At 44.0% G+C, this 26,585-nt stretch overlaps 1 protein-coding gene across 7 annotated transcripts in view; it reads left to right on the forward strand.

Moving 5' to 3' along the window:
• The window catches only part of HS6ST2 (heparan sulfate 6-O-sulfotransferase 2), a 278,343-nt gene that overhangs the window by 175,298 nt on the left and 76,460 nt on the right, over positions 1-26,585 (forward strand). For 3 of the 7 annotated variants that reach the window (XM_082716727.1, XM_082716731.1, XM_082716730.1), the window contains exon 3: positions 22,179-22,211. The exons of the other annotated variants lie outside the window; for them this stretch is intronic. In XM_082716727.1, coding sequence (XP_082572853.1) covers positions 22,179-22,211 — 33 coding nt within the window. The remainder of the gene's footprint in view (positions 1-22,178; positions 22,212-26,585) is intronic. 7 annotated transcript variants of the gene reach the window in all.

The raw sequence follows: 26,585 nt of genomic DNA on the forward strand, positions 1-26,585 counted from the left end.
TGGGCACCGGCCATGGGAGCCAATGCTGAGGTCCTGCCCTGACCCAGCTGGCATCCTGGCTGGTGCAGCGGGGCCTCTTTCCAGTAGTGCCATCTCGGGACTCAGCAGGGGGGGCCGGCCACCCTCCTGAGCTTAATCCACTGGCTGCCGCAACTGGCACTGCCCTGGCCTAGTCCGGGGCCTTCACTGTCCCCTCGGGGGATGGGGCATGTTCTCGCCAGAGAAATGCCCAAACAGCTGTGCTTGTCCCTTCCTCCAATTTGACTCTTTTCCCAGAACTGACCTCAGGGATTTGCCCAAATGATTCAGAGAAACGATGGGTTGATTTAATTAGAAAGTTCCTCAAAGTGGTGTTTAGGTGGGATGAACAATGGAAGGTGGGCTCTGAGGGCTGAGCCCGTGCCCGAGTTCCTGCCCACCATCTTGCCCACTGTGTTGCCGAATGTGGAAGGGGCCAGTGGCCACAAGGAGGGCTCCTGTTGCAAAATGGGGACACAGAGAGCTTGGAACATGTTTGCTAGCTCCAGCTGCTGGATCTTGTCTCAAGGCCCCTGAGCCCCAATTCCTTGGATTCAGTAGATCAAACCTTGCTCAACAAGTTGTCAACACAGCAAGTGACTTGCTGAGAAGGGCCTCGCAGGCCCAGGCATGGATAGAGAGATGAGGTCTGGAGCCTTTTTTTTTTTTTCCACTCTGTTCCTCTGTTTGTCCAACTTCCTGGAGCCCAGCTTATCCTCAGTCTGATTCTTTTCCTTGGCTACCCAGAATCCAGCTACTTGACCTTTGCCAAGTGGCATCTCCATTCTGGGCCTCGGTGTTTCCATCTGGAAAATGTGAGAGTCAAGTCAGATGAGCTCTGTGGTGCCTTCCAACTCAGATGTTCATTCTGTGGGTTTAGATGTGTCATCCTTTGGTCCAAACTGTATTTCAAGAGTCTTGTCTCCTTCTCATATTCTTAAACTCAACTCTCTCTGTTCCTTGCACCCTACCAATCTGGACATAGGGGTCCTTTCTTGTTTCTTTCACAAAGTGTCTTCTGCTTTTACTTTCAAGAAGGGGAAGGAGGAATCTTGTATTTATCTAGGACACTCAGATCCATCACCCGATACCACTCTGCCATCTTGGGTTAGGTTTGCTTGGTCATTCATTCATTTGTATAGTCATTGATTCATTCTGTCACTCAACAATATCAATGGTGGGCATACTTTGTGGCTGGTGCTGGGCTGGGCAATGTGTATGCACAAGAGCACGCGACACCATTAGTGCTATCAGATGGGAGGTGACTTTCCATGAATGCTGCTTGAATCTGTCCTCGGGGGACCCTGAAGTCTACAGCATATCATTGGGAACACTACTTTATTTAAGAGTATTGCACATACCCTTAATAACTAATTAATTTCTAGGCTAAGCAAACTAGAGTAGATATTACTCAAAGAGTGTTTAACCTAAAACATAGGAAAGGTTGTGCAAATAAACCAGGAGAAACCACCTGGATGTGTTTTCATTCTCATGGTGAATTCTGATGCCATGTATCAAGCTCACTTAGGAGATTTTAAGTATCAGACCTGGTATTAATGGGGTTATTCGCCTTTCCTTGGATTCAGTAGATCAAACGTGGAGTCAGACGCCTTCAATGACCTCTTCTGACTCCTGCTCCCTTACCCATTTCAGACAAGGGAGACTGAGACCAGATGTGATTTCTAATGTGGTGTGTGGTTGCTTGGAACACAGTTGAAGTGCTTCAAAGTCTTCTTTTTAGGAAGATGGCAAGTAGTGTTCAATCCTGAGTTGTCAGGAAGAGCCAAGGGACCCTCACTGTCCAGCTCCAACTGCTCCTTCTCTGCTGTGACCTCAGGCCCAAGCCATACCCCAATTCCATTTGGACCTCCATAGGATGCAGCAACAGAGGATGAAACCGTGGGAGGAGGCTTCCTCTTTAAGCTCTGGTGACTGTGTCCAGAACTCCCTTCACATACTTTTATTCCAGATTGCTGGTGTGCTCGGACCTTTTCAAACTGCCCGACTCTGAAGACAGGATTAACTGCTTGAATTCCTTGTTGCAGACTGGATTCTGCCACTTGATATCTTACCCTTTCCTTTGGAATTTCCTGGAGTCTTTACATGTTCTTGACGTCTGCTTTGGCCTCTTGCCCCAAAGGCTCTTGAACAGGTGTCTTGTTTATGGAGCCCACCGCTTAGTCTGCCTTACTCTTACTGCCCTGACGTCATCCCCCTTCAGTGTGACAATGACCATTCTGGGCACATCCAGACTTCCTTCTTGAAAAACCAAAGCACCAAATGACAGCCGTGTATGAGGTGTGGCTCAGTCGACAAGTGATTCAAGACACTGACAAGATCTCATTATTGTTTGCTCTTCTACTTACATCTTTCAAGCGTGTTTGAAAAAAAGCAAGAAAACAACACAATTTGGTTTCCCAAGTTAAAATGATAATGAAATTGCCTTTTGTTTTAGTTACTTTTTGTTTTTCTCCTATTTTGTCAGGCCTCTCCCCATTTCCCTCACCCCTTGACGTCTTCCCACCAACGATCTCTCTGGAAAAGAGGTCACCCCGGAGAGCTGCTCTCTACTACCGCCTGTGTCTTTCCAGATCTTTGTGTCATTATTCTTTCTGTTCTCGTTTATGGAAGACACAGCTAACGATGGTCTCCGGGTTTGGCTGAAAGGGCCAAAGTGGCATATTCCTTCAGAAAAATTGTGCTTTGGTTTGTAGCTCCCTTTGCTCCCATTGCTATGCTTTTCAGTCAGCCTTGGCCTGTGGAGAGACAGACAGTCTGTAGGACTGTGGTCCCTTAAACGAGTCATAGCAGTGTGACTCAGTCCAGTGGAAGAACAATGAGTGTCTCTTACACGCAGGGTATCGGGGGAAAATGAAGCCTCCCCCTCACCTTGGGAGCCCTTCCCAAGGGGAAAGAGATGTCTTCAGAGAGGGGGGAAGAGCCTGAGGGTTCAAAAGAGGGAGTGACTTGTCTTTCAGCTACTTTTCACCATCTCTAGTCACCTCACTCCTCCTCCCATTTTTAAATCTTGTCTCCTCTTGGCTTGATAGACATTGTATTATTTTCTCTGTTTTTGTTGGTTTGTTTGAAGGTTTCCCTTGTCCATACATCTAACTGGGATTCCTCAGAGGCTCAGTTCTCTGCCCTCTGCCTTTCTGTCTATTATTCATTTGGAGTTCGCCTTGACCATTGCTGCTATGAGGAAAGCCTCAGCACCTCCAGCCCAGACCCTTCTCCCAAGTTCTAGTTCAAAGGCTGCAGGGACATTCCTATAAGTATATGCATTGTCAACCTTCCAATACCACCCACCAATCTCAAACCAAGCATCATGTGCTTTCTTTTTGTTAATAGAGTGCCACTTTCTTTCAAGATAGAAACTTCCGTGTCGTCTTGGACTCTCATCACCACCATCTCTCTGCTGCCTGTGTATCTAGTCAGTTGGCAAAGTTAAAGGGTCAGTATTAAGGTGGGGACTAGAACCCAGGCTTCAAGATTCCTAGGCTTTGCCTTTTTCACATACTGCCATATAGCATAGGTAAAGGTCTTTGGTTCTAGAAACAAATGACTGGGTTCAAATCTCCACTCAGCTATGCCGTTCACAAGATCTGAACTTGGGTAAACAGTTTAAGCTCCCTGTGCCTTATCGGTAAAGTGGAAATAGTAATACTTTATCTTAAGGCATTGTTGTTAGAACTAAATGAAAAATATATCATAAAGCACGTAGTATTGGCTTGAGTCTGTCACCTCGATTCCAGAGCCACTGCTGACCCTCTTCTGGAAGTCTCCATACTCTGTTAAATCTTATCTAGGTTTTCTAATATGGAACCTTTAGAAGCAAAATTCTTTTCCTGCTCTGAGTCCCATTATCTTAATCTTTCGAGAATTCATATCTAACTAGAGTTTTGTTTGTTTGTTTGGGGATCTTTTATAATTAGAGCAATTTAAGGGATACAGGATGAATAAGAAACCATTTGTTTTCAAGGACCTTACAGCTGAGATGAGGAGACAGCTGTGTCCAGCAATTAATTATAAGACGAAGCACTAGTTTAAGAGTTCAGATAAAGGTAGGGAGATCCAACTATGATGATGAGCAGAGCTTTGAACCTGAACATTTCTCATTCATCGTGTTTTCCAGTTCAGAATCCCCACATTGGAATGTTAGTGTGGGGTACGCGCATATAGTTATGGGGATTCAGGCAAATCGAACAGGGAATTTCAACACAGTTTCAAAAACAGAGTATCTGTTGATGTTAATACCTTGGATTAGAGCCAAGAAAGACAAAACAGAGAACTCTTTAGTAAGTATTAATAGGATAACTTCGAGAATTCTCCTTTGGTAGCATTGGCAGGGAAGAGCAATGGCACCTACTTACTCTAGAGTTCTACCCTATCAGAAAGTATGGGCGGATTGGTTTACATACAGGGATCGGGGCACTAGCATCCTCCCACATAGCCTATTTAACAACCTGCTCTTACTTCCAATGAATAAAAGATCTTGGTCATGTGCTGTCAATGAGCAGGGTTCTCATCACGAGCCGTACTGTATGTGCAGATTACTAGAGGAACACCAAGAGACTGGCAAATACATGGGGAGAATAGATTTCTGGAACCACAGGGGTGTCTAAGGGAGTGGGAAGAATCTTGTACCAATTGAGAAAGGGGCTGGAAGGGCTGTCATCTCTCTGGATGAGAAGAAAGGGAGAGGATAGAGAGAGGAAAGCCAGAGGTAGAAGATTGCCTAAAGACCCATGGGTCTAATTTCCCTGCCGACTTCTTAACCTAAAGGACCTCAAGCTTTGTAAATTGCTTTCTAGGTCAAATCAGTGTCCTTTAAAATCATCTCTAGGTATTGCCTGTCAATGTCTAGAGCTGACAGGAAAAGAAATATCCTGATACATAAGAGGAAACCGAAGCCCAGAAAGAAAAGGGAATTGTTCAGACTCCTCCCAATGGCCTAGTCCACAGTGGCATAATGAACACTACTTCCCTGGCTATTTTGTCTTTTGTGTGTGGAGAGGGCATAGGTGAATCATTGGTGCGCCTAAAGAAATGAAGACATTTGTGTATCTAAGACAGAGAACCAAAAGCCTGATTTTTCTCTTTGAAAGAGTGGCTAAGCTGGAGTTGCAAGCCCACTTTGCCTGACCTTTATAGCTTTGATAAAGGCAACCTTGATTCATGATGCATGAGCCCGGGTCTTTGAAACCCATAAGAAATGGTTTGTTCATTGAACATGCAAACAAATTACTTTCCAAGGGCTGAAATCTAAACTGACATTAAGCTCTGAGAACATCTATATTTAATTATACATAAAGGCCAGAAAACAATTTGTATCTTAAAATAGTAAAATTAAAAGAGAAGTCCCACCTATGCGAATAATTTATTTCATTGCAACACTACCCTTCAGTTTTGCTGTCATTTGTCTAGATTAGCAGAGCTGGCTTTATCAGTATTTCCAGGACAGCCCTGAAATATGAGCTTAGATTGGAAATAAGCAGAGTGCCTCCCAGGGCACTGGCGCTATACAGTCAGGGAGTGTGTTGGCTTCCAACAAAGTCTGCCTCTCCGTAGGAGGAATAATAATGAAATACAATCTAAGATCATATATTTCTCTTAGGACAGGACTTAGGGGTCAAAACATAGTGGGAAGAAACACAGGCTAGAAAGCACAGAGATACGGATCCTAAGTCTGACCCAGGGCAGAATCAAATGCTAATCCACTCTGACCCTCAGGGTCCTCATCTATAAATACAGTGAGAAGCTTGGATCCAGTGATCAAGTTGGAAGAAGAGGGATAGAATGTGAAATGAAAAACATGAATCAAATAAAAATGGCTGGACTATTTCTAAATATTCTTCAACACTCTCCTCACCCCCCGCATAATAATCTTCCCCTTCAATTGAGCATAGCCTGGAATTGTGGGAAAAGCACTGGACCAAGGTTTAGGACATCTGGATTCTCATCCCATCTGTTTCTTGAACTCTTTGTGTTCTAGGTAAAGCTCTTTCCCTCTCTGCCTCTCAGTTTCCCCATCTGCTTCGTGAGAGATTATGGTCCTCACTGGCTCCCCGTCAGCAGGGCGCCCTCTCGATCCATCCCTGACTGACTCAAGCAGGATCTCTCTTGGGGCAGGAAGTTCTGCTTTTGTACCTCTCCTTTGGTCTTTTCAAAGAACAAAAGGTGTGTCTCAGGCAGGAGGGCGAGGGGCCTGAGTCACGGTCTGTGTAGTGCCCATGTGGCAAACCACAGAGACCGCTGTTCTGAATGTCTGGGTTGTTGCCATGTGGGTCTTTCTCGAACTGTCCAGGAACCTGATTAACCTCATTGATTGCCTGTTTGTTTGCATGTTTTCAAACATCCCCTCTCTGGTGGTTTGCATGCTGCTTCTCAAGACGTGCCGAGGACATTGGGGCCAGCTCGAATTCTTTGTACCGAGGAGGCCAGGGCTGGGTTGCTTCTAAAATGAAGATGGGGCAAGAGGGAGGGCCACCCATTGCCTACTTTTCTCTCGGTTCCTTTAGCACACCCAGAGCCTGACAGGCCAACCATGCTCGCAACCTGGAAGCGAGGCCCGGAATGGCTTGGCCTGGATTTTTTTTTATATAAAGTGGCAGCACGGAGAGCTTAGCAAGTGCTGTCTGCTTGTCATTAGGTTAGTGGCAGCCCAGCGTCAGGGAAGAGAATCTGAACCCTGAGCTGTGGGGGCCGAAGACCCAGCTGTCACCCCAGCTGTCACCTCGGCTGGCCTTGATGGACCTCGCCCTGCTTTCCCTAGTTCCCTGGTCTCTCAGCTGAGGGGGCTGGGCTGATCAGTTGCACCTGTGGGGTTTGGAGGAGGTATCCGAGGAGGTATTCAGAGAGCTGCCTCAGGTGGCAGGGGTGGGGGAGGATGTGGGAGGGGGGAGCAGGCACCATGCAGACCCTTCAACACCGCCCTGGGGCCTTGGGGCTTTGCAGGCCTCGCATTCATGTATTCGAGGTCAGTGGTTCCCACACTTTGCGGTATTGGGACTCCTTGATGTTCTTAAAAATCACTGGGGACCCCGAAGAGCTTTGATTTATGTGGGATCTAGCTGTTGCTATTTACTATGTTTGAATTTAAAATGGAGAAAATGTCAAAACCAGGTACTAACTTATTTAAAATCACGAGAAGTCACCTACTACATAGTAATACGAGGAACATATTTTTATGAAACATCACTGATCTCCAAAGCAAAAAAAAATTATTAGTAATATTTTCTATTTTGTAAATCTCTTTGATATCTGGCTTCATAGAAGACAGATGGATTCTCATATCAGTGTCTGCTTTCGAGCTGTTTTAATATATTATTCTCGTTGAAGTATGTGAAGAAGATCTAGCCTCACACGAACATCTGCTTGGAAAAGGGAGGACCTCAAGGATCCTCAGGGATGGGTCTTGAAGATAGCCAGTGTCCTCATGCCACACTTTGAGAACTGTTGCTCCACATGAATGGTATCCCTTGGAGTTATACAGTGCTCATCCTGTGCAACGATACATAGCGGTTCTGCTCTTCCCCCTCTGCCTTCACCTCATCCCCTCTTCAAACAGAGCAACTTGGTTTTTATCTGTTTTATATGATAGAGGTTTGGGAGGCTTTTGTTTGAAAAGAGGATTCTGTTTCTAAAAGTGTTTGAAACCCACCCACCCCAATCTTAGGATACTGAAGACCCAAGGATTTGAGAGGTGATTGGGGTCATTGAGATCGTTTCCCTGGGCTTCCTCTTCTCTGATATTGTGAACCTCCAAACTTTGAGGAGGGGGATCTGAGATCATGCCTCAGTTCTTCCCACACAGTAGCATGTCATCTTGATATGTACAGTCTCAGCTCAGAAAAATGACATCATATGGCTTGGGAGATTTAATGCCACCTCAGCATGGAGCTGACCTGCCAAGGGAGTGACACAGGCTGGAAGAGGAGTAGATTCACTGTTTGCTGAGCTGTCTGATCACTGGGGGGTGGGGGGGGGTGACAAGCCCTAAGGGCAAGTTTCAGTGATATACTTATATGTTGTCATCTTTAGAGCTGGACATTCATCATCATTATTTATTTCCTAGGTTTGTGTCAGATCTTTATTCCAGGGGACAGGAGCCGGCGCCAAATATCACAGGATCTAAGTGCCCTCACAACGCATTGACACTTCTTCCAATTTCTTGTCTAATAGAGAATGCCGTGCTGTTCTTTCCCTCACTGCCAGAATCATTATTGATTTCATGTCGTTTCTTTCATAAAAATCATCTCCTGAGTTTTGCTGGGTTTGGCTTATAGCTAAGAATGTTCTCCTCCCTCTTCTCTTCTGGGCAAGATGCTATGAATCCCACTGCTGTGGGTCAGATGACGGTTCCACAGCGATCTCTCCAACCTGCCCACTTTCCCTTTAGGCTGTGACCAAGCACAGAGGTCCTCCCGAAGCTGGAGGGGGAAGGGAGAGCGGCCTCTTCTCTCTGGTCTCATTTGCTTTGTTGCTTCCACCAGCTTAAGCATTAATTAAGAAGCCCAGCCCAAATGCCTAGCGCTAGGGTCAATCATTTGGGCTAATTGGGTGTCTCCAATTTAATGGAACTCTTCTCTGGAGTAAGAAATAAAACTGAATCTCTGAGAGAAATTGGAACCCTTACAACTTGCTGGTAGGAATGTAAAACGTTGCAGCTGCTGTGGAAAATGGTTTGGCAGTTCCTCAGAAAGTTAAACATAGAATTACTATATGATCCAGCAATTCCACTCTTAGGTATATACCTAAGAGAAATGAAAACACATGTCCACACAAACACTTGTAAATGAATGTTCACGGCAACATTAATCATGATAATGAAAAAGTAGAGTCAACACAAACACTCATCAGTGGATGAATGGATAAACAAAATGTGATGTATTTGTACAATGGGCTATTGTTCAGCCATAAAAAGGTTTAAAGTGTCGAACCAATGCTATGATAAATATGAACCTCAAAAACTTTATGCTAAGTGAAAGAAGCCAGACTGAAGAGGCCATGTATCGTATGATTCCACTCCTAAGAACTATTCAAATCGGTGAATCCAGAGAGACAAAAAGCAGATTGGTGTTTGCCAGAGCTGAGGGCAGTGCGAAAGGAGTGACCACTTAAAGGGTACGGATTTCCTTTAAAGGTGATGAAAGTGTTTTGCAACTAGATAGAAGTGGTGGTGACACAACTTGTGAATGCACCAAATGCTACTGACCTGTGGACTTTCAAGTGGTTAATTTCGTGTTATGTGAATTTCATGCCAATAACAACAATACAAAACAAACAAACAAACAAACAAAAAACCACCTGGATACCTGATTGCTGTCCTTTCTTGGGCTGGTTTCATTCCTGAATGTCTGTGGAATCAGGAACCCAATCTTTAGCCATGAACTTGTCCTGAGTGGAAAATGGGCTTAGCAGACCTTGTAGGTCCTGTGGAGCTACTGTGTATGAAGTGTGGCCTTCCACACAGCTGCCTCCCCTGTTGGCTCTTGGAAGGCAGTGGCTATGTCCTGCTCATCCTGGGCTTTTGAGTGCTTTAACATATTCTTGGCATGCCAGAGACATTCAGTAGATGTTTGTCGATCGAATGATTGGATACGTCCGTCACAGCTTCTCATTCATCTCCATGTACCCCCACAAGACTGATAAGAGATCCAACACAGCTGATGCCCAGGACAGACGCTGCCCAGGACAGACGCTGTAGACTTGTCTAGCGTGTAGGGATGAAATTGTTTTGATGCATTTTTTTTTGAAAGTTTGGATATCTATGCAGTGGGGTGCTATTGTCTATGAAGAGGAATGCAGTACTGATCCATGTTGTAACAAGGATGATCCTTGAGAATGTTCTGCTAAAGTCAAAGAAACCAGGCGCATGAGACAATGTATTATATGATTTCATTTACTTGAAAGTTCCCAAATAGGAAAATCCGTAGAGACAAAGTAGATCAGTGGTGGTCAAGGCCTAAAAGGGATAGGGGGGTATGGTGGTGAGAGTCACAGCATGCTGCTGGCTTTCTTTTCGAAGAGATGAAAATGTTCTAAAATTGTGGTGATGACTGCACACATCTGTGAATACGCTAGCGGCCACTGATTTGTCCACTTGAAGTGGGTTGTGTGGTTTGTGAATTGCATTTCAGCCAAGCTGTTAAAAATTTAGATATATGTTGGAGGAGTGAAGAATAAATGTGAATCCAAGACAGATGTGTTCTTGTTTGGGGGAGAGATCTCCATCCAAGACCTAAAATAACTTTCCTGATATATTCAGAGGGTTTCTCCCGAGAAAGATTCCTTTACATTGGGCTTCCCTTACAGCATCAACTCATGGGGGTTTCTAGATCATTACCTACCTGATGAGGGGCTGAGGGCAGAGTAGCTTAAAACCAGAGTGTGAAGGGCAACTGCCAACTGTTGGGAGTTAGAGACTGATCAGAATGTATGTCCCTGAGAAACCGGGATTCAGTTTACAGGAACCCAACGACCTCGTGGTTTCCCTGCTGCCTCTAGGAGAGACACCACCCACTGCCCCACCCCCATTTTGATCAGGAGGAATGAACAAGCAACCTAATGAAGTGCTATTTGGACAATTAAAAATTCGGCAAGCCCAGCTTCAAATAAGTTCTTCCTGATTCTTCCTTCTACTCTTGGGGACTATCCCTACTACTGCAGTGCCTGTCAGCTTTCTTGAAGGAAGTGACACCAATTTGCTGCTACAGCACTTCCACAGTGGGGCTGAGGAGAGTTGTGTGTGGAGATGGACAGTGCCTGGTGCTACACTTAGACTTCACTGTTTCCCATGCCCTTAGACACCCAGAAACTCCCACAGCATCATCGCCACTTAGCTGACAGCTTGGAGCCATGGTCCATGGCTCCTCAGATCCCAGGCAGGGAGACTCCTCTCCTAGAAGTGAGCCCATCAGTTCGTGTGTGTGCGCACATGCACGTGTGCGTGCGCACATGCACAGGGATTACAAAACTGCCAGTGGTTATGAGGAAATTGATAGGTTATTCGTGTGTGCCTTGGGTCCCAAGGCCAAGGACAGGCCAAAGGTGCTCTCAGGAAGCCAAGAACCAGGACTGGACAAAGTTTTGTTGGACGTGGGTTTGCGGTTGGGAGCTCACTTACTTGCAAAAAAAAAAGTGACCACATCATTTGGCAGTTGGAGGGAACTCCTTTCTATTTGGCAGATGGCCACAGAGCAAGAGGGAACCAATACATAGTTAGAGGGTGAAAAGAACATAGGCTTTGGGGTCAGATCAACCAACTTATCCAAAAAGCTGCAGGATCTTTGGCAAGTGGCTTCCTGTCTCTAAGTGCTGTTAGCAGCAGCACTATGGCAGTAGGAGCCATGTGACCTTGGATATGTCCTTTCTCTCAGGACCTATAAAATGCAGAGGTTGGGTTTATATTCTCTAAGAGTACCTTCCAGCTTTGACAGGTTTCTCAGCTACATGGAGGTCAAATTGTGAACGCCTGGCTCACCATGTCTGAGGACCGGCTCCATTATTTAGCAAATACAATTATTTCCCAAGGCAACAACTCTCCTCTTACCACCATAAATTACACAGACCTTCTTGGAATGAGGCACTCACCGTAGCCTCTTCCTGGCTTCCTCCTCTCCCTCGTTGGTCATCTTGGACCTTCAAGATTCCGTCTACATCAAATTTAACCATGTTTTCTCATAGATTAAAAAAATACAGGTGTAAGAGCAAGAAACAGCCCTCACTTCCGTTCTGGAGTGAAAGGACCGATATGCCTGCCAACCTGGCCCACCCACTGCCACCCAATTTATGTCCCAGGGGCACAGCACAGCTGTGGTGAAGACTTACCACGGGGTTTCATCTTCAAATGAGCTATGACCTCTCTTCCTCATGTATTCAAGTGCTTGGCACTCACAGCCTGCAAGTTTATCCTGGAATTCAAAATGAAAAACGGTCCCATGAGAACCTTAAAAAGAGGCGAGCAAGGAATCCCTTCTGGGAGCTGCAAGGCTGGTGCAGGAACTGGAGGGCCACCCGGCTTGTGGGACAGGTGTTCTTGGCCCAGAGAGCTTCTTTCTGCACCGTCACCCTTCCTCAGTGCACTGGGGAAGGCATCACATGTAGAATCAGGGCCGACTGAGTATTCTCTGGGCTGTACCTGATTGATCTGTAAGGTGAGAAGAAGGATGCCTGCCTCACAGGCACAGGACATTTTAGGGGCTGATGAGCTTGGGTGCTGGCATCCTACAGCTCTGGATTTGAGTTAAGACCTGGGCAAGCCCCCTCAGAGGCTCCATGATGGTAGCAATGAGAATAGACTTTCGTTCGGGATGAGATGAGATCATTCCTGTCAAGTGCATGGTGTCTGGCATATAGAAAGCTCTCGTTAAGTGCAAGCTAACAGTGTATGATTGTTACGATGTGCTGCTTAGGGATCATTTCCAATGATTCTAGAAAAGATATTCCATGTACTCCTCCCGACGGTTTGGCTATCTTGTCTATATTCTATATTCTTTGGAGCAGAAGCCCACAGGGTCTTTTTTGGTACCCGGTTTCGACACATTCGGGAAGACATGAAACTAAGAATCATGTAATAAAAGGGGATCTGTGTCCTCTTGAAGATAAAGGATTTGCCCTAATGGTGGCTCGCCACCTTCACCTTGAAAGATGTCCACAGCCCACGAAAATGTTGAGTGGGTCACAATGTTTCCAAAAGCAGCATATCCATTAATAGGTAAAGCTGGGCTTACTTGTTAGTTTTTTTTTTTTTTAATTTTTAAATTTTTTTTGGTAAAGATTTTTATTTGTTTATTTGACAGAGAGAGATAGAGAGAGAGAGGTCACAAGTAGGCAGAGGCAGGTAGAGGGAAGAGGAAGCAGGCTCCCAGCTGAGCAGAGAGCCCCATGCGGTGCTTGATCCCAGGACCCTGAGATCATGACTTGAGCTGAAGGCAGAGGCTTTACCTGCTGAGCCACCCAGGCGCCCCTAATTTTTAAATTTTCACTCCAGTTAACATACAGTGTTATGTTAGTTTGGGGTATGCAGTATAGTGATCTAGCATTTCCATCCAACATCCTGTGCTCATCAGGACACATGCTCTCCTTCAACCCCACCCTGTCTTCCCCCCACCCCCCACCGCCCTCCTGTCTGGTAACCCACAGTGTGTTCTCTAGAGTTAAAAGCACCTGGGTGGCTCAGTCAGTTAAGCCTCTGCTTTCAGCCCAGGTCATAATCCCAGGGTCCTGGGATCGAACCCCACGTCGAGCTCCCTGCTCACCGGAGAGCCTGCTTCTCCCTCTCCCTTTCCTGCCACTCCCCCTCCTTGTGCTCTCAATCTCCGTAAAATAAATAAATAAAACCTTTAAAAGGAAAGTCTGTTCCTTGCTTGCTCTCTTTTTTTCTCCCTCTTTTGTTTCGCTTCTTAAATTCTACCTATGAGTAAAATCCTATGGTGTTTGTCTTTGATTTATTCTGCTTACTTAGCACTGATTTTTAACAATGAAGTCCATTATACAGATGTTTCAATTGCTAGACCCCAGACACTTAAGTCTTTGGGAATATCTGGATAATGAGGAACATTTTTCACCAAAATTGTTAGTTATATTCCATTCAGCAGGTTTGATTGAGCGCCTGGTTTGTATCCTCTGTGAGGTGTTACTGGAGATCACAGTTTTGTTGAGCAAAATGAAACAGGTTAGAGACACCCCAAGGAAAGTGGAGAAGCTGGGCTTCATAGAAAATTCTATTGACTCAAGAGCCTGTGCGCCCCTCCCCTAAGAACATCACTCCTCCACTGACCTGCCACTTCACTCTTCCTTTGGGTCTGCCTAAAGGAAAGGTTCAGGCCAAATCCATCAGCTCCTGCCATACTTGGACTCAGCATGGATGGAAGCTCCTTGCTGAGAGTAGGTGACATGTTGGTCCAGAATGATCCAGACTATACCGTCCCACCTGTCTCTCTACATTCTGATCCCATTAGTGACTCAGTTGAGTATTTCCCGAGAATGATCTCGATCCTTAGTTTTGCACTTGTTAAATCATTACTCCTTAGGGACTTTTTCATGGTGTGTATTTTAAACATGCTACAATACGAACAAAGCAGTTGTATCTTGCGTTGGCAGCTTGCCATCCTTTGTGTGTGTCAGCATAAAATACGTGGGGTTCAGTAGAATAGTAGCCCCTTATGGAGCTGAATGTAAAAGGTAGAGTGGAAATCTTCCCTGCCGATTTGAACCAGCGCTGCACTAGCTTTCACTGTAGACCTTCTAGAAATCTGAAATATGGAAACAAAATGAGACAAAATGAGCAACACGCACATACGTACATTTATATTTCTATTCGAAATGAAACCTTTTCAGGCCCTTATTAAATACCAAAATCTCTAAGAGATTCTTAACGGTCTGTCTTTCCTTCAAAGACAAAGTATATATGTGATCAAATTGAGGAAATGCATTGCTGGAAACTTCCATACAAATGCAGGTGTTTGCATCACCCGGAGAATTCTAAAACACATTGAAAAATTGCTGTCAACTTTCAATTGATGGAGTCAGGCTTTGTGCACCTTATTTTATAATTCAGACATCATGAGTATGAATGCTTTTCAGGACGGAGAACAAGCCAGATTTTCTTTGATGGCCTTCCATTTTTGGGGGGGGTGGGACAGATATTTTGTTTAGTTTGTTCAGTGGCAAAACATTCCTTTCCCTGCTTTTTGCAAGACTAAATTGTCAAGTAGGTGCTTTAGAGATTCCTTCAGAAAGAATATATTGTGACATAGCCAAGGACAGATGAATAGTTAAACCCATCTCCCACCCAAACAGGAATCCCTGGGTCTCCAGATTCTTAATTAGATCAGCACTAGAGGGCACTCTTATGATGCCAAAATAGGAGAATTTTTACTACATACTGGCGGGCGGAGGTTGGGGTGGGGTGAGGGGGCCTGTTCTGTAAGGAGCTGTAGACAAGGAACAAAGGAGAAAACATCCTATCTTAGGACGGACTGGCTGGCCAACAGCAGAGAAAACACTATTTTGAAAAGCCTGTTTTAACAATCTTCCTCATCAGATCCACTTTGTTTCCCAAATGTGATTGGTATTTTTGGCAATGCAAGACCCAGGTATTAGGCATTATTTCTCAAATGAAAAGAATGTAAGAATCACTGATTATCACCACGTGATGCGATAAAAGTGCCTCTAGGCAGAAAACAGAACACGAGAGAGCAGTTTAGGAAAATGTGTTTACAATTTAACAGCCACTGAAAAAGAAGAATTTAACATCCTCGAGGGGGTTCATGGTTGTGTGCTTGGGTCTGGAGTGTAGTGTGGATGCCTGCTTGCCGGCTGTCCCCAGGTGGTGGTGCTCAGTGGACCTGGGGGTGGGGAATGCGCTCCCAGAGGACGGACCCAGAGGCTTGGGCCCGCTCTTGGCTCTGCCACCCATGTGTTCTGTGATCTGTGGCAAGTCCCTGCCCCTGAGACACCAGTGGTCCCAACAAGATTACCCAAAGCCATCCTTCAGTGGCTCAAAGTCTGGGGTAGATGATCACAGGAAGAATTTCCACTGTCATTTATTTATTGGCTACTTGTGATCTAAATCTAACCATGGGATAGAAAGTAATCCATGCTCTCAGTAGAGATGGGACCCAAAGGATTGGCCAGCCCAAAGGGCTCAGATGCCCATGTTAGCTACTTTTTTTTAGGTTTACTGCCCAGTCCAAATATAGCCTTAGTTATCACATTTAAGCCATCTTTAGCGCCCGCCCTCCAAAAATTGGCTTATTACACCCAAGTGAGGTAGGTGATTCCTGTCTTGTGCGCTGGGCACTGGCCAGAATCACTCTGGCGTGCCCTTGTGCAGTTTTCTGAGGAGCCAGTGGGTGGTCTGGTGATCTGATGAGAAGAAGGGGCCCCTGAAGACAAACTAGTCCAGTCTGCCTTTGGTCCCAGAGTTTCTAAGAACCACTCAAGAGTGTTTCTCTCTAGGCCTCTGTAAGAACCCAGGCTATACTTCATTGGAATGTTCCCGACTGAGTCAAATTCCTTATAAAGTCTTAAAGTGTTATAATGAACAGGGGCCTTTGGGAAAGCACTTAGTCCAGCACTTTTACTGTGTAGACGAGGAAACGGAGAGCCATCTTTCCTGTGGGAGGAGGACCTTGCCAAGGATCACACAACAGAGTTGTCATGGGGACAGTTTTTTGACTTTTAGTCCATGCCTCTTTCTCTTACCTTGTGCTGCCAGTACCTTTCCCCACCCACAGTGACTGCAGGGAATAAGAGACCAGTGGCTATTAACCAAAGTGTTTTTGATAGAGCTAGAATAGCTCTATCATATATATTATATATGTATATAATATATATATGACATATACATGTGTCATATATTGCATGTTGTATGTATTGCATTGAGGTGGTATAAATGGAAGGGACCAATCCTTATCAAAAATGTGTCCTCTCGGGGCGCCTAGGATGGCGCAGTCGGTTGAGCATCCAACTCTTGGTTTCAGCCCAGGTTGTGATCTCAAGGTCGTGGGATTGAGCCCCGAAACGTGCTCAGTGTGGAGTTCTGTTTGGGGTTCTCTGTCCTTCTTCCTTGGCCCCTCCTGCTTATGCTCTCTTTTTTCTCTCTCTAAAATAAATAAACACCTCTTTTTAAAAATGGGTCATTTCTAAATGTTCTAGGACTGGAGACTGAATCATTAAAAGGTCATTTCTGTGGTTCTGGAAGACTCTGTAGTCAATACTGTTGCCCAAAGGCCAAGGATAAGATTGAAATCCTTGTCAACTGGAAGAGAAAGTAGGCCAGGAAAATGGTCCTGGAAGCCAGGTTTAGTATCTTGGGGGAAGAGGACTCTGTAGAAGGAGCAGTCAAGACAGACCCAGGAAACCTGGCCTTTTACCTGTAGGTGTCATTGGACACTTGGTTTGAAAAGCCGGTTCTGTTCCCAGAATAACAAGATGTAACAACACGGCGTAGTGACAGGGGTTGGGATTCCTGACACTGGTCTGCCATAAATTCCTATGCTTCTGGACCATTTTCTGGCTTGTCTCTTCCCCAGAGGAAAATAATCATGCATCAGAGTTCTTGAGTCCTGTCTATGGACCCCCTGCTCTGCTCTACTGAATTCCATGCCTGATGTCTTCTAATCCTTACATTGGTCTTTCTATACAGGTTATTTTCAGGTGTTTTCTGCTCTGTTGGACCAGCCCCTTGCCATACTGGTTGTTCAGTATGTTGAATGTCATCACTGGTGTGGGCACAATACTTGTCCCCATTTTGCAGGTGTGGGAGTCAAGGCTGGGAGCTTAATGCACCTTGGCAGGGTCATGCAACCAGACTCAAACCCAGTCTGTGCACTTATTCTGTGGTCCCTCACCATGTCTCAGGCTTGTGTGTAAGCAAAAGTTGAGGCCAAGCATTTTAACTCAAGGAACGAAGACAAGTAGCTTTTTTGCCTAGGGCCTTAAGAAGCACTGGAGCCTTTCCCCGTCTTCTCCATTTCTACCCTCACCCCCTTACCAGTTTGAACAGGAATCCTTTGCCTGGGGCCTTTTGGCCATGGGCCCCTTTCCCATTTAGGGAACCCAATATAGCTTGCAGAGTAAGCTTTTTTTTCACTAGGATATACTGTATTTGACCTTCAAAGACCAAATGAGGATGTAGCCCAAGGTCTGCACGGAGGTGGAGGGTAACTGAGCAAAGCAAACCCAGATCACACCCAGGATTGGGGGAGGCATCCTAATTGGGGCAAAAGGTGGGAAATCAGGGGCCCAGCAACTCATGGTATGGGGGCTGTCAAGAGGGTGAGAAAACCAATCCAGTGTTAGAAACTAGAGTGGGTGAATGGACCATTTGCTTGGCAGCTCTGCCACAGGGATAGGTAATTGGTTCCTACAGAGTGTATTATCCACCACAGATTTGCAATCAGACCAAAACAATGTCGGTATGTTTTTTTTTTTTTTCCCTCCAAACTACCCTTTGCAAAATCGGAGCATCTGTGTAGCCTTTATCTGGGAGTGTGTGGATCTTTCTGCTGAGATTGACAGCAATCACCAACAGCCCAGGATCCTGGCAGATGAAGAAGCTGCATAAGCAAAAAGAGAAATGGGGGGGGTCAGTTGTGCATCAATTAGATTTTCAATTAAGTTTCCTTGTGTAACTTTTCTATCCTAAAGAAGTGGCCATTGTATATTTCACATAAACAAAGCTGTTTCCCTGGACAGAATGATGATCAGCTGCATTTCAACAGGGCTATTACTGTTTCGGCCATATTCCCATTTATGCATCGGCTCAGAATGCTGGGCGCTGGGCTCTTAGAATGTTGGGCTCTCTCTTAACTCCTAATAGCATGTTGCAGCAAGAAAAGGACTAGAGATTGCTGTATTCTTAACAGATTTGGCACCAAAATAAATGGTGAAACTATTAGAGAATTGCAGAAGAGACTTTTGCCCATGATCAAAGGAGTGTTTGGTAAAACTAGGATTTAGAAACCAGGTATCCTGATGTTCAGGCCAGGGATCTCAGATTTTTACAGCTTTCGAAAGTTTTCTACATCTTCATTTGGATCCTTAATATCAAAGTGAATAGATAGCTTTATTAATTTTTTTTTTTTAAGTTTCTGAAGCCCTGGGCATCTACCCTGAGAATATAAAGCCCAGGGGGCTGGTGTTACCATTGGAGGTTTCCAGTTAGCGTGAATCACCATGTGGATTTCCATGGCCCCACGTCTCCCCCAGTTCCCATTTTTCCAATGATTATATGTATCCCCTTCATTTTCGTCTTTTCCTTTCCTTGTTAATTTGACATTTAGGCCGTAGCTGTCACTTGAGGAATATTTAGTCACATCTTCTCAAACCCCAGCCCCGAGGTGGTTACTCTTTGTTGCTTCTTGTCTATCCAGTGAAGACTCTATCTGGGTCATGGTCATGAGAACTCCTTTTGTCCACCAACTGCTTTCCTAGGACATGACATGCCGAGGGGTGATGAGCCCGATCTCAGAGTGCCACCCAGGCTAGCTGTCATAGAACACCACAGCATACAGTGAGAAAAACTCTTCGTGTTTTTACAGCATTGCCAAATGCAAGCATGGGGAGTTCTAAGGACAACAAATGGCCCAGCTGTAAAGAAGTCTTTCAGCCTTATGTTGGGGGGTGGACTTCCACAAGGCAAATTTGCTAATGCAAATAATGGCAGCCCCTCCAATCAAAAAGAGAATTCTTTCTAATTCAGTTGTTGAATCTGATGCCATTGGATATGTTCTTTGTACATAAATAAAGACATAAAATGGGGGAGAAATTTTTCTAAGGCTAATAACATACAGTACATTTCTGTGGAACTTTTGTCCACAAAGATGGCTTTAAAAAAATCTTCCATGAGATTATAAATTTCCTGAAGGCAGGGATTTGTGTCTGTTCTAGTCACTGCTGCTGCATCCTCAACCCCTATAATAATGTCTGACACATGGGAAACACCAAACTTGTTTGTGATTTGTTTAGTAAATGTATTTGACATACAATATTTGAGATGTACTGTGTTCATTTAATACAGCCATGTATACTGTAATATGATTGCCATTGTAGAGATATCTAGCATCTCTGTCATGTTATGCAATTACCTCTTCTTTTTATTTAAAGAGCCCTTTTAGGGGCACCTTGGTGGCTCAGTCAGTTAAGCATCTGACTGGATTTCAGCTCCAGTCCTGATCTCAGGGTCCTGGGATCGAGCCTTGGGGCCTTGGGCTCTATGCTTAGCAGAGTGGGCTTGAGATTTCCTCTTTCCCTCCCTTTGCCCCTCCTCCCACTCACACTGTCTGCTCTCTCTCTCCCTCTCCCTCTCTCTCTCTAAAATCAATCCATCAATCAATCTTTTTTTTTAAAGATTTTATTTATTTATTTGACAGAGAGAAATCACAAGTAGATGGAGAGGCAGGCAAAGAGAGAGAGAGAGGGAAGCAGGCTCCCTGCTGAGCAGAGAGCCCGATGCGGGACTCGATCCCAGGATCCTGAGATCATGACTTGAGCCAAAGGCAGCGGCTTAACCCACTGAGCCACCCAGGCGCCCCAATCAATCTTTTTTTTTAAGAGCCCTTTCAAAAGATTCCCTTCAAACGCCTGGGTGACTCAGACAGTTAAACGGCTGCCTTCGGCTCAGGTCATGATCCCAGGATCCTGGGATTAAGTCCCGCATAGGGCTCCTTGCTCAGTGGGGAGCCTGCTTCTCCCTCTCCCTCTGCCTGCTGCTCTGCTTGCTTGTGCACACACTGTCTCTCTCTCTCTCTCTCTGTGTCAAATAAATAAATAAAATCTTTAAAAAAATAAACAAAAGATTCCCTTCAAGAACATTCCCAAAGAGTGTATGTGTGAGTTTAAAATGGGTTCATAAAGTTAATTCATTTTTTTCTAATCAATATGCTTTTCCTTTTTTTTTTTCTTCACCTTTTCTCCCCATGACCTTTGATTCACTTCTGATGACTGCCCACCCTTCTGGTTGATGCACCTGTAACGTCTTTTTGGATCACCCTTGAATATTCCACTTCTGGCAACCTGGATTCTCAGGTAAGGCAGTGAACTTCCAAAAGTCTTCTCAGTGCAATCATCAGGCAAACTTTCATAGGCAGTTGAGAAATTTACATAGAATTTTTTTTAAAATCTCAAGAGATAATAGTTGCCCTGATCGAGTTAAATGTGGTCCAGTTCCCATATAAATCAATTATGTGCATACTTCTATTATTTGAGGATTTCTATTAGTGCAGTAGAATGAAAATTATGGTTCTGGAATGTGCTACCTATTTGACTTTGGAATTTCCTAGTACTGAGAATCAACATACACCTTAATGGTTTGTTTGTTTGTGTTTTTTGTCATTTTTTTTTTTAATTTTTCACCCAAAGTTGTGTTACTTTATGTTCATGAGGCTGAGTGCAGTGAAAGAGGTCTTAGCCTTTCTTCACTGTGTAGGGAAACTAGGTCATGGGGTAGCTCAGAACATTCTAGATTACTTCTTTCTTGTGGCTGGAATGGAAGAAGAGCACATCGGGCCCTGGATGGTAAGTCAGCTAATGGGTGTGTCTTGTCTACCAGAGCTTTTGTCAAGCTCACCAACTACATCACTTGTTTCTCATAACATTAGTTTTTCCCATAGTCTTAACAACTCACCGAACCAGGGAAGAGGGCCTTATCCAGGAACTGATGTTAAGAGTCTTACACTACTTCTCAAATAATGAGGCAAAAGCTCTGCTGCTGGCCAAGCAATTAAAAGTCTTTCTTAGCTTACTTCTAGAGGCTTCAGACATACCCAATGTGAAGAAGCGCTTGTCCCATGAAAATGTACAGGCTATATAACTTGCTTTGGGCACAAATGTGTTATTACATTGTGATACTCCTCGTCCTGGCTTAATATACAATGAAAAGCTAATTTGAGTCCACTTGAACCCTTAAATTAACAATTGACCCATGCACACATTCTCATTCCCTGCTAATATCAGAAATTCATGTAATAGAATTAGCATTTTGTAACTCTTAAGATGTATATTAAGAAAACAGCTAAGACTATTTTTTTTTTTTTTTTTTTTTTTTGCATGGAGAAACATTGCTTACTTTGGTGGATGACTTGCATTTGGGGAAAGGGACTGGAGGGATGATTTATGTATCACTGTGTGTAGACTTTGAGTTTTCATCTTTTCGAAGAGCGTCAGCAAAGTCTAATCATTCTTTTCCTTCGGCTATCTGTGTTTCATATATGACTGATGATATCAAAAAAATATCAGAAATTCCTCCTAGGTCATTTTCATCAGGTGTTTCCATGTTAGTGATGCCATAGCATTTGGTTCTGTTTGGTTTTTGGTTTATTGACCTTTGTGTTTCACTTAGATCGCCATCAGTTGAGGGAAAGGGTAAGGAACGAGCATGACCGAGTGACAGATCATCTTCTGCCAATAGCCTGCCAGAGGTCTGGCTCTCGCATTGTCTTGCCGATCTGAGTCCCCTGATTCCTAATCCCCCACTCCTGGGGAGGAGCACATAGGGAACAAAGTGGAGGAGTCATCCATGAGATGTTTCCTTGTGGTTTGGGAAACTGGAAAAATAACACACTAGCAAAGCAAAATGGAAAATGTTTATTATTTTAACTCCTCTCTGACCAAGTTCTTGCTAGCACCTGGTTTTACTGTTCCTTTAACAGGTGGAGGATTTTTCAGATTCTAGATGCAGCAAGGTAAGTGAAAATGTACTTTTAGTTTAACTGAACCCCAGTAAGCTAGAACAAACAGACTTTAGAATCAATTATTGGTTTGATTTCAGTACAATGAATAGTTTGGTTTTGGCTTGGACAAATTCTTTCCCGGGCTTTTTTTTTTTTTTTTTTTTTTTTTTTTTAAGTTTAAATCAGCTGAAACAAGCCAGGCATGTAGTTTCAGGTCTGTAAAGCTGACCCAGTGCAGAAGTGGGATGGATGCTTAGGGCCAGCACCCCAGACAGTCGGGCAGTGGGTCATTAGCTCCTTTTTCTCTGTGCTGAAATAAGATGACATGGTAGTTTTTGCGAAGAACACGCCACCATCGACAAAGTGTTTTTCTCTGTGTTTCAGGCATGCCTGCCTGTCACTAGGCTGGTTGGTGGTTTAGGAAACAACTAGGTCAGCATTTCATCGAGGGAAAAATCAATTATTTGAAAACATCAGGGCTTTAAAAGTGTGTAAATATGGAGCCTTGCAATGTAGAGTAACCCTAGAGGTGAGGGGCCTTTATGACAAGAACTCTGCAGCAGAGCAAATTCTAACCAAACACAGCAAAGTTCTTAACTGCAGGGATGCAGAACACAAATGTTCAAGAACACTCCAGAACAGCACCTTTGCAGTACCCTCATATCGCAACCAGGGCTAAAGAGGGTAGTGAGAATCATTAGCTAGTTTGTCAATGTGTGCACTAGTTGCTTGGCATGCAGGTTTCTAAGATCATGATGCTCACCAGTGCTATATTTGGACTATTACAGGTTTGTTGGCACCAGAAATATTTACCATTGTCTTTACTTTCTCTTCCAGTCCACTGAATTCCCATCCTAATACTCCCTGGCCTAAAGGGTTAGGGAGCAAAAGTGGTAGCCTTGGGATTCCTCCACAAGGGGCTGATTCTCATTCAGATAGAATTGATGCACCACTTCTTAAATGCCCAGTTTGGCTTTCAGGAGCTGAGCTTCCATATTCTCATTAGGGCCTTGGTGGATTCAACAGCTGAGAATAGTAAATTCAGTCTTTAATTCTGTGGTCAGATTGCAGTTCCTTGGGATAAATGGTATTGACCCACATAGACCCCTAGTCATACAATATGAGTATGGGAGGGCATTTAAAGATTATAGTGGGGTGACTGCTTAAGCCCCATCTCTGCTTTGAGCCCTGATTTCCTTATCTGTAAAGTCAGAGAGTAGATGATCAGTGAGATAATGGCCAATAACATACAGTCTATTATCCCAGGAATTGCTTTAATGGGGGAAATGTTGAGAATTTTGTTGTCATTTTTCTTTAAAATTTACTGCATGATAGAAGCACGTATCTCTACTGGTTTTGCTGTATCACAGAGTGAATCTTGATGTGCTCTGTTTTGATTATGGCTCTGATGAGTTTGACTAGAAGTCATTGTCAGAGCAATTGATGCCTACTCTTTGTTTATGAGAAAGGAAGAAAGGTATAGATGGGGAGATGGAGAAGAAACAGCTTTGGTAAATGTCACTGGGGCCATTTTTAATGCTGGTGGGCTGAATGATACATGAAAACCATTTGCAAGGCTAGGATATTTTTCAGCCACTAGTAAAATAATAAAGTAACGATTCATTTGGTAATCCCCACTGCACATGCAGTTTGAGAAATATACAAGATTATGATGATCTCTGCCTCATAATTAACAATTTGCATAAATGCTTGCTATTATTTAGTTGTCTGAATGGATTCTGTAATCCAGGGAAAGAAGGGAACAATCAGTGGAAGCCATCCCAAATGTCTTGTATTATTGCTACACACATGCACAATTAACAGTGATACTAATTGTTTCACACCAGAACCTCATTTGTTTTTCTATAGACAGCAAAAACATTAATTGCCAGAGTGTCACTCTCTCTCTCTCTTTTTCCTACAGCCAGCCATATTATAAGGTCTGCAGTTGCTTGTAAGCAAATGATTTGGCTGGATTTTCAGTGTATCATTCTGTGGTGGAGTTTCCAAGTGTCTGTTTAAATTAGCAATCAACAGTTCGAACAACCAAAGATGATTTTTATAAGATTTTAACTGTTGGCCTCTATGCATTTAAGGAAGAAAAGGGTGCTGACATACCAACCAGTTCTGCTGCTGCATTTGACATTCCATTCCACACTCCATACTCCATATCTTTAAAATTATTGGCGTGAGACACACCCATGAGAATCACAAAACCTCGAGGCTGGAGGAGACCTTTAGATCACCTGTCAAATTCCTTCACTTTTCAAAGGAGTTGGACTGTCAATCATTTCGACGTCAGGAACAACCATCGAATCAATGATGCCCCCCACTTTTTTTTTCAACGTTTGAACCATTGGGAGCTATTATAGCAAATACATTTAAACGATAACAGGATGCTTTAGAATCCTATGGCTTCAGCTTCTTTTCTAAAAAGCTGGATCAGATTTTTTAAAAATATGCCTCCGTAAGGTTACCCTAAACATAGCCATCGTGTTGACTGTATATGTATGAAGGGACGTCAAAGCACCTGGCAATGGGAGACCGTCAACCACTGTCCGCTCTTTCCTCCTCGTGCACAGAGGACCCAGCTCACGTCAGCATGAGGAAGCGTCACTCCAGTGCCTTTAAAGTCAGTCTGTCCCCCGGTCAAGTCCTGATGCTGCCACTTTCTCACAAGTGTGACCGTGCATAACTTATTTAACTTCCGTGGCCCGTCAGATTCTGTACATGTAAAATGTAATCACTTTATAGCTTTGTTGCAAAAATTAAGTTGAGATCAGGCCTATCAAGCACCTGGCACTGTTCTTGGCAGGTTATAAGCCATCAGTACGTGGTAGTGGTTATTACCACCGTTGTCTTGCAGACACAGTACAGTCTTTGGGGTACACACATATACACTTAACCACATCCGCAAGTGGGCACACGAAGTCCACAAGAACGACATTGGAAGTCTGCTTTCCTAACAGTCATTTTTGACCACCATGTTTCCAAATCTTCTGGCTTCTTCTGTGGCCTCAGTCTTCTTGAACTCTTTGAAGTTTCTGGTGTTTTTGCACATCTTCTCTAGCCCGAAAGCATTCATCATTTATCTTGGTTCACCTCTCTTCTTCTCAATGCTTCTTAAGTTTCCTTTGTTGGGATTTCTTTTAGAAGCGCGTGCACACACACACAAACACACACACTCACACAGCCTCTCCCTCCCCACTCATGTGTTTAAATGGAGCCATTTCCAAGGTCCTGTCATTGATCTGCTTCTCTTCTCTTGCTCTGTTCTCATTCTGGGTAACTTCATCTCCCCACATGGCTTCACCTTTCACCTCTACACTAATGATTCCCAAATTGACCTCTCCAATCCTTAACTCGTTCCGGAGCTCCAGGCTAACTCCAATTTCCAATTGCCTGCTGAGCATCTCCAGGGCAGGATATCCTAGGAGGCAAGTGTAGTCTGGCTTTTGTCATCCTGACTCAGGAGTACGGATGGGGGAATCTAGCTTCAAGAAGCAGGAAGAGTCGAAAACACAGAAGAAGGCCTGCACATTAGTTCCAGCAGATGTGAAAGGAGTCTAGGTTAAGAAAGTGGTTCACAATGCATTTTCCAAGGAAAGCGAGACAAGGTAACTGTGTCTTTCTGTTACAATGAACTTGGAGATGTAAACTGCAGCTCAAACTTTAAAAGTAAATGTTTTCTAGGGATAAGGGAACAGCTTCCCTAATGAAGATTGAGTTCAATTTTTAGGTGCTGGAAGGCTGGCATGTTTGAGGGAAATGTTAATTAAAAATATCTTTCTAGAGATGATTTTTATGGTTAATCTTGCTTCAGGGTATTGTTACACAGACACGCACGCCAGGAGGAAGGATAATGTATTCAACCCGAAGGATGAGCATGTGGGAATTTGGAGAGCACGTGCATGCCTAGATAGGTACACACACGCTGGGTCAGATGGGCCCAAAATTTTTGAATGGGTGAACATAATTCTATCAGAAGGTAGATATTTTTTTTTCTTTGATTCATTCTGAAAGTATTTATTGAATACGTGGTAGAGGCCATGCTGTCTGTGGACCAATGGGACTGTGAATATAGAACATATAAAGCATCTGTCTTAACTGCATAATACATTTTTCTTTAGATATATGCAAGTACACTGAGAGTTGAATTTGGTCTAGAACTATCTGCAGCATGTGACAGACTGTTCGATGACTATAACCTTGCGGACAATCTTAATGAACAAAGAGGAACTTAAGGGAAATAAGACAATGCTAAAGTGGGGAAAGAACATGCATAAATTCGAATTAGGAATTGATTACTTCCTTTAAATTTGGTAAATACTGAATTACTTTGGGGTTTTACATTTCTACCTAGCTTTCAGTGTTTCAGGCCAGAGT

This window comes from Mustela nivalis (genome assembly GCF_964662115.1).
Source record: "Mustela nivalis genome assembly, chromosome: X".
In the NCBI taxonomy this organism is placed as follows: domain Eukaryota; kingdom Metazoa; phylum Chordata; class Mammalia; order Carnivora; family Mustelidae; genus Mustela; species Mustela nivalis.